General features: G+C 57.2%; 2 protein-coding genes across 7 annotated transcripts in view; one reads left to right on the forward strand and one right to left on the reverse strand.

Moving 5' to 3' along the window:
- ICAM2 (intercellular adhesion molecule 2) overlaps nt 1-8,282 on the forward strand; it is a 33,806-nt gene extending 25,524 nt beyond the window's left edge. For 5 of the 6 annotated variants that reach the window (XM_024760705.1, XM_024760703.1, XM_024760702.1 and 2 more), the window contains 4 exons: nt 1,095-1,198; nt 2,930-3,196; nt 4,327-4,647; nt 5,324-8,282. In XM_024760705.1, coding sequence (XP_024616473.1) covers nt 1,138-1,198; nt 2,930-3,196; nt 4,327-4,647; nt 5,324-5,502 — 828 coding nt within the window. In that variant the 5' untranslated portion in view covers nt 1,095-1,137 and the 3' untranslated portion in view covers nt 5,503-8,282. The remainder of the gene's footprint in view (nt 1-1,094; nt 1,199-2,929; nt 3,197-4,326; nt 4,648-5,323) is intronic. The other variant, XM_024760707.1, reaches the window with a different exon arrangement.
- Nucleotides 6,950-8,288, reverse strand: part of PRR29 (proline rich 29) — a 5,849-nt gene continuing 4,510 nt past the window's right edge. The window contains exons 4-5 of the mRNA XM_024760654.1: nt 8,023-8,074; nt 6,950-7,257 (exon numbers count right to left, since the gene is read on the reverse strand). Of these exons, the coding sequence (XP_024616422.1) occupies nt 6,986-7,257; nt 8,023-8,074 (324 nt within the window). The 3' untranslated portion in view covers nt 6,950-6,985. The remainder of the gene's footprint in view (nt 7,258-8,022; nt 8,075-8,288) is intronic.

The raw sequence follows: 8,288 nt of genomic DNA on the forward strand, positions 1-8,288 counted from the left end.
TTTTGTGGTGTTTTTTTTTTTTTTTTTTTTTTGTAGACTTTTTTTTTCCTAAGAGCAGTTTTAGGTTCACAGCAAAACTTAGGGGAAGGTAGAGATTTCCCACAAACCTCCTGTCCCCACGCACACACAGCCTCCCCCATGACCAACGTCCCCCCACCCCCCCACCAGAGTGGGACATTTGTCATGACTGGACACGTCATTATCGCCCACAGTCCATAGTTTACATTAGGGTTCATGCTTGGTGTTGTACACTCTATGGGTTTGGACAGATGTATAATGACACACATGTACCACTGTAGTATCATACAGAGCAGTTTCCCTGTCCTAAAGGTCCTCTGTGCTCTGCCTGTTCATCCCTCCCTCCCTTCAATCCCTGACAACCACTGATCATCCAACCAACTACTCATCATTCCTAAATTCTCACCTCAGTTCTATCACCTAATTCACCTGAGCCCCAATTTCCTCAGATGCACAATCAAAATTTGTAGATTTGGTGTGATAATTAAATGAGATAGTGTCTTAAAACCTTAACTTAGTCCCTAGAAAAGAATAGGTATCAGTTAAATGCTAGTTTCCTTTTCCTTCCTCCTTCTCTTAGTAATCTGAAATCACGTTTAGCTGAGAAAAAAAAGAGAAGAAAGTGCCCAGGGACAGGGGAGGGTAGGGGGCAGAGGAAGGAGGTGAACATCCATCTATTGCCTCCCAAACCCTATTTCCAACTTGGAAAATCCCTACACAGAGGGGACTCCCACAGTGTGCCCTGTGGGATTTGGGGCTCCCCAGATCTGAGGCTTGTAGGCAGCGCTGTCCTATGTGTACACACGGCGCACGGGAATCCCGTGTGCACACACGTCACTCACACACACGTGTGCCCCCGGCGCTCCCCCCATCTGCCTGGCTTATCAGCTGCTTCCCAGCTTCCTCTGCTTGACTTCTTACAGACCTGGGACCCTGGGAGCCGGCCTTCCACGTGGCCTCCCCAAGACCACTCAGATAACAAGAGGAAATGTGGTCATCAGCTCACAGAAGGCTGGGGGTTCCGGCTGCGGCTCCAGGCCCCCACTCCCTGACCTCCTCCCTCCCTCTCTCTCCAGGCGGCTCTCGGCTGTTCCCTGTGAGCCGTGGACGCCACTCGAGATGTCCCCTTTTGATGGCTGGGGACTGCTCTCGGCCTTCCTCGCCCTGCTCTGCTGTACAGGTGAGCCTAGGGTTCCTGATGGGGCGCGTGCCAGCCAGGACCCCCTCCCCTTCAGGCAGGGAAGGGGGTCCCGGTCCTGAAGTCGCTGAGGCTTTGAACACAGAGGCCGTCCGCCACGGGTACAGGATGCCGTGCCAGCCTGGCTTCCCCATGACCCTGGGCAGCGGTTAGGGGTCCTGGCCTTTTGGGAACCAGACCCCATAACTTCATGGTGTATGGATGTGGCAGGCTGTGGAGACTAGATGGAGAGGTGAAGGGAGGCTGGGGTTCAAGGGCAGGTGAGGGCACGCCCCAGCTAGTCTTCAGAGGTGGCCCAGGGGTCAGCAGAGGGCAGCAGAGGGCATCACCTTGTGGCGACCATGAAAGTGAAAACGAAGCCCCTTCCAGGAGGTCCAGGGGACCATGAAGGAAAATGCCTCCGTGTGCTGAGCACTCTGTTTTGGACAACCTGCCAGGTGCTTTCACGACAACCCTGCAGGAAAGGGATTACTAGCCCATTTGACAGATGGAGAAACTGGGGCTCAGAGAGAGAAAGCACTTTGCCCAAGGCCACACAGCTGGTACCTGGCAAACTCAGGTTTCAAATCCAGCTCTCTCCCCCTGCAAAGCCCCTCTTTTGCCCCTTCATTATATGCCACTAGCTGAGGGCTAAGTGGGGGGGTCTATGGGTGTGGCAGGAGCACAGGACACAGGACGGGCCCAGCTGGCTGGGATCAAGGACCTTCTGGTCTTCACCCAGTAGGAGGTGAGCGCGGAAGGCCTGAAATGCTTCCTGCCTGAAACACTTCTTGGCTCTGCGCCACACACAGGGTATTGTGCTGAGTACAAAGGGAAACATGCGAAATCTGGGCCTTGCCTCCTAGAAGCTCCAGAATGTCCAAGGGAGAGTCAGCATGAATATGAGTCATTTGCAAGGTGGTCCCATTACCTTCCTGACCTCGCCTCCCCCTCCTTCCTCCTCGCTGAGCTCCAGCCATCTGGTCTCCTCCCCACCCAGGGTCTCTGCGATGGTGGTTCCCTCCCCCCACAGATACCTGCCTGCCGGGCTCCCCACCACCACCACCCCGACCTCCTTCATTCTTTGCTCAAATGTCGGTGTTTCCGTGAGGCCTGTGCTGACTGCACTGTTTAACACGGCAACCCCACCCCACTCCCTATTTCCTTTCCTAGGCATTTACCACCAACTGACAAGCTGGCTAGTTCACTTTTTATTATTGTCTGTCTCCTTCGCTGCAATGTGAGTGCCGCAAGGGCAGGGTTTGGTCTGCTTTGGTCCCTGCTGGATCCCCAGAGCCTAGAACAGTGCCTGGCACACAGCCGGTGTTCAAAAAGGATTTGCAAAGAAGAGAGGAAAGGAGGGAGGGAAGAGTCGAACCCATGGCCATGGGGGCTCAGAGGACACAGTCCACCTCCATTTCAGAGAAGCCTTCGTGAAGGAGGGGACATTTGGGCTGGGCCTCGTAAGTCAAATAAGATCCCTCTCCATGGAGATAGAAGACGTGCATGAGAAAGACTAACCTGGAGGCAACGAGCTGGAGGAACAGCAACCAGAGGCAGGGAGACAGCTGCAGGGGGGTCACAGTCTCTGTGGTCTAGACCCAAGGCGATAAGGTCTGAACAAGGGGAGAGGAGCAGAGGGGACCTCTACCCCTTATCAGACTGCCCGCTGCGGGCAGCTCCACTGGGCAGGGCAGCAGGGACTTCTCCTGCCTAGTGTTTCTGGTCTTCCAGGGTCTGGCGAGGAGGCGTTCGAGGTACGCATGTGGCCAGAGCAGCTGATGGTGGAGTCCGGGGAGTCTCGGGTGATTAACTGTAGTACCACCTGTACCCAGCCCAACACCGGTGGTCTGGAGACCACCCTACACAAGACTCTCCTGGAGGAACAGGGTCAGTGGAAGCTGTATGAGGTCTTCAACATCTCCCAGGACACAGATGTCATTTGCCATTTCACCTGCTCCGGGAAGCAGGAGTCCACGAGTCTGAACATCAGTGTGTTCCGTGAGTGCGGCACCGCGGGGCCCTGCTCCCCTAGGCCAGGGCCTGTGTCTACCGAACGCACGCAGAGCTGCTCTGTTACTGCTGCTGGGTGCTCTCGTTATGGCCCCCACTTCCCTGGGCTCCTGGGCTCAGAATCTTCTCACACCCTCTCCTGGCCTCCTTGAGCCTGTTGGCAACCCTGGTTTTGAGGTTTGCTCAGAGGAGGACAATTCAAGCAAGGTTTAGACAAATCTAAAAGCTGTTTCCCATGCCATGCTACAGTCTCCTCCTAGCTTGGTAGCACCCCATCACCCGAACACCCTGCACCCCATGACAAGCAGTGGGGGCCCCATCAGGTGGGCTGGTACACTCTGCAGTAGCCCACTGGCCTCCCGGAGAGAAGGCTGAGGCGTGGTTTTATCTCCCCCTGAGGGCCCTTGGCAAATGTGTGACCATCACACACATACCTGCCCAGAGGCCATGGAGACCTTGGATAGACTGGGATTCTCTCAACAGCTTGGCACCAAGGGTATCGCTCGAAACTGTCATCAGTGGATCAGATGAATAGAAAGATGTCCTGTATCTAACATATTATCCTGGGGTAATGGGGGCAAGGCATTCTAGTTCAAAAAGGAACCCAGGGTACCACCGAGTTTAATAGCTAAGGGCTAGAGGTAGCTCAGAACCCGATCCTGAAGAACCAAGGCAGGTCTGACTCCGGCCTCCACCTCTGAAGTGAAGAATCTCACAACTCATGATCCAGTTCCAATGAGTACTCCCTTCTAAGTCTCTCTCAGCATAATTATCCAACCATTTAATTTTTGAAATTTGTATTTAATTTTTGGAGAGGAAGGAGACAGGTCTAAAACTTTTATATCTTTCTAGTTGACTATACAGATTCTGGACCTTTTCTTTGTAGACACCAGGCTACCTCCATTCTTGTCCATTCCAGAATTCATGTCCATAAAACAACCACCCAGTACATCCTTCACCCTGAACTGCTTCCTCCTTCCTCTTTTTACACTTTAGAGCAGCCAGGCCCCAGCCCACTTCCTGAGAACACTGTGGTGATGGGGATGGTCCTGGATGGGTGGAGCCTGCTGGAACTGCACCCCCATCCTGACCAGACCTTGCTTCCTTCTTTCCTTCAGACCCTCCAAAGCAAGTGCTGCTGAAGTTATGGCCCACTTTAGTGGCTGTAGGGAGATCATTCACCATCCAGTGCAGGGTGCCCTCTGTGGCACCCCTCGAAGGTCTCACTGTCACCCTGCTCCATGGCAGTGAGATCGTATACAGCCAGACCTTTGTGGGGACAACACTTTCCCCCCAAGAGGCCATGGTCACCCACAACACCACGGCTCACAGGGAAGACGACCGCCGCAACTTCTCCTGCCGGGCCGAGATGGACCTGCGCTCTCGCGGCGGGGACCTCGTTCACAGCGTCTCAGATCCCCAGGCGCTCGACGTCTATGGTGAGGGGGAGCCCCCGGAGGAGGAGGGAAGGAGAGGGCATTCACTTTCAGCCCCTCGTGGGAGGAAAACGCCTCTGCCCCACTCTCTGCCAGCTCAGGGGGAGGCACCCAGGAGCTTGATCCCAGGAGTTCCCTGGAGCTCTCTCCAAGTTGCCAGCTTGGACCCCAGCTAGCTGCTTGGCCATTAACAAGCTGGGTGACCTTAACCAAGTCAAGCTCCTCTCTCTGGCCTTGGCCCCTCTCTGCAATGACAAATGTAGCCTGACTGACCCTTAAGATCCCCTGGAGCCCTGCTGTTCTGTGGCTCTAGATGACCTAGATGTTCTCCGTCTTCTGAGAGTTTGGTAGAAGCTCCCTCAGCTCTGCCCAAGGAGGGGCTCGGCCTGGACCACGCCACTGTCCAGGCTGTGGTGTCCAGCAACCACGCGCTGGTGCCAGGAGCTGGCGGCAGGGGGACATCCGCCCTTACGGTCTCACAGAGGCCCAGCTGGTGGCCTGGACCCCGGCCCCCCTTCCCTCTAGTTGATATACCAGTTGCCACTCACCTCTGCAACACAGGGTGACTGCAGAATGACGAGGGGTGGGTGGGTGGGTGATGGATGGACCTCTACTCCCCCTCTGGCCCTGGTACCTGGGGCCAGAGGACTTCTAAGACCACTGCCCTCTCCCTCCCCAGAGCCCGCACAAGACAGCCAGGTGGTGGCCATCATCACGGTCGTGTCAGTGCTACTCTTCTTGTTTGTGACATCTGTCCTGCTGTGCTTTGTCTTTGGGCAGCAGTGGCACCAGAGGCGGACAGGTACCTACGGGGTGCAAGCTGCTTGGAGGAGGCTGAGGTGGGCCTACCGGGCATAGCCTACGTGAGCGGCGTGGCCACCAGCATGGCGGCCACTGGGACTCAGCATGGCTCCTTAGGGCTGTGGTTCAGCCCTGGCTGAAGGACCACGACAAGCAGCAGAGGATGTCAGGGACCCTCCCTTTCCTAGTCTGAATACAAACACCTGGACTTAACCCTGTGCCTCCTCCTGGGAATGGTCAGGAAGGGGAGCCACCAGGCCCGGCTGGACTTCGGTCTCCAAATGTCCCCTCAGCCTCCCTCCACCCTCTCCTTCACGGGGGACTTCCAGAGCCCCGGGGAGCCCAGGCCCTGGGGCACCTCCATGCTGACCAGCCCAGGCACCAGACGCCCACCCTCATCGGACACTGAGCGACTCATTCCTACTGAGGGTGGGTGGGGAGATGCACAATGGCCCAGAGGGGCAGAGAGACACTCTGTTCCCACGTGGCCCTCTGGGACCGCAGGCCCTCTGTGTCAGAACAGGGCATGGCTCTGACCTTTACTTTCTGTCAACAGAGCCAGCTTCCAGGGGTAAGCATGGGGGCCCCAAGGGCTCAGCTTCAGGATCTCCTCAGCCAGGCCTCCCCCATCACTCTGGGCCTGCAGAGAGCCACGGACAACAAAAGCTGTCCTCGCCTCTTACCTCCTGCTCGGTTGTTGGGCCAACCCGAGACGCCGCAGCGCTGGCCATCCCTCGGGTGGGGGGTGAGGGAGTGGAGGTCGAGGGAGGGCTCTGGTTCCCAGGCCTCTGCCAGCCCAGGCAGCAATCACTGGGACAGGGTTGGGCTGTTATGTGACCGCCAGGGCCTGGACACTGCTCTAAGGGGCTCTCACCCTGAAGCAGAGATCAGGCTGGTGCAAGGTTTCCGTGGGGTAGAGAGGGGACTGACTGACCTCGGGGAGAGGGCCTAGTTGGGGCTGAGGGGGTAAGAAGGGCTGCCAGGCATAGGTTCAGGGTTAGAAAAGCACTAGCGGGGCACACAGGGGCTCCAGGGCTATTTCCAGCTCTGCGATGAAGCTGGCATGGGTCCTGGGGCTGATGTCTGTCCTCACGGTAGGCTCTCGGCATCATAGTAGTCTGGGGGGAGACAGCACCCTCATCGTGACTCCCTCCTGCCTCAGTGGAGCCCAAGGAGGAAACTGGAACAGGATAGGCCGGTTGTCTGCGGCCATGACAGTAGGGGCCCTCAGCCCCACAGGGCGCATGGCCTTCCTGGCCTTCTGATCCACCGCCAGGCCTGGGCCCCACTGCCCACCCACCTGGTCCCTACCTGAAGCTGGGGGTACATCCACACCCACAGTCCCTGTGGCGCTGGGGGGTGGAGGCGGGGGCACGGCTCTCCTGGGACAGGGAGAGAAAAGAAAGAGCCCCGTCAGAGGCCCCAGGCTAGCCTCTGGAATTTCACCCACAAGTTTCCCCACTCCAGCCTGACCCCTGGCCAGCTCTTCCAGCCCAGCCCCAGGGCAGGGCCCAGGCAGCACCCAGCCCCCTGGCCTCACTTACGTCCCCCTTTTCCCAGAGGTAGAAGGGTAGTGCTGAACCCTGGCCAAGTGCTGCAAGCAGGGCTGAGGTAGGGGAGGGGAAAGGAGAGGGGCCGGCCAGGAGAGCAGGGGGCCCAGAGCAGGCATCAGGCAGGGCAGGTAGTGGTGGTGGAACACCAAAGGCCCCTCCTCCTGGGCTTCGGTCTCCTCCTCCTCTTCATATGCTGCCTCCTGTTGACCCTCCAGGTAGACCTGGGGATTGTACAAGAGGGGAGGGGAGATGATACAGGATCACGCTCTCCCTGCCACCACTCTTCCATTCCTCTAAATTATTTCTCCAGATACCCAGCACAAAATAGCTACTGTTTATTGGGCATTTACTACACACAAGCAAGGCTCTTTGGAGACATTTATTCCTTATTTTGCGGATGGGAAAAACTGAGGCTTGGAGGTTAAGTAACTTTTCTAAGGTCACCCAGCTAATAAGGCCAAGCAGGGACTGGAGGAATCCAGGTATGACTCCAGAGCTGGGGCCAGGAGTCCAGCAAGCTGCCCCTTGCCTAGGATACAGGGTTACGGACAGGGTTCTTGGACTCTTTCATCAATAGAAATTGATAAGAAGCCAGCCAAGGAATTCAGGCTGGGAATTCACTGGGACTCACGCTGCAGGAGGCAGCGAGAACAAGAGAGAGGTGCCCCCGCTCGCTCCCCAAGGAGAGTGGGCTGGTTCCTTAAATGGGGAGAGGGGCGGGACTGATCGGTGGGCTGGGCGGGAGGGGAGGCTTAGGTGGTCCGCCCACCCTCTTGGTGGTGCTGTGTGCAGGAATCACGCTCAGTACCCTACTTCTGCACCTCAGAAATGGCAGCTGATTGGTGGCCTTTTTGTATCTTATTGTTCATAATTGCCCCACCTGCGCATGCGTGCCATTATTTTTAGTCTCATTTCCTTTGTATTCTGCGGCTCGAAGAGACGTTTGTCCAGGTGCAAGCACTGCAGCACTGCAGCCAAGGGTCCCAGGTCCCAGCCTGTCTCAAGCCCCAGTCCCTGGACCCACTTGTGCCCCACTTGTTGAGGTAGGGCGCTCCTCCCAAGGGCCCCCTGAGGGCCTGGGGGTGAAGGGGTGGCAGCAGCTCCTCAGGGTCTCCCTCTGCCTCGACTCCTCTGACCGGCCCCTCCGTGAATCTCTGTCCGCTCCCTCCAAGCTGACAGGCATCCTCTCACCACCCGGCTGTCACCCCTCCAGACCTCTCAGGCTGCCCACTGCTGGCTGAATAAGGCTCAGCCTTAGAGCTCCTCCCCTCCCATGCACCCATCCCCTCC

Source organism: Neophocaena asiaeorientalis, unplaced genomic scaffold, assembly GCF_003031525.2.
Source record: "Neophocaena asiaeorientalis asiaeorientalis breed wild unplaced genomic scaffold, Neophocaena_asiaeorientalis_V1.1 scaffold30, whole genome shotgun sequence".
Classification (NCBI taxonomy): domain Eukaryota; kingdom Metazoa; phylum Chordata; class Mammalia; order Artiodactyla; family Phocoenidae; genus Neophocaena; species Neophocaena asiaeorientalis.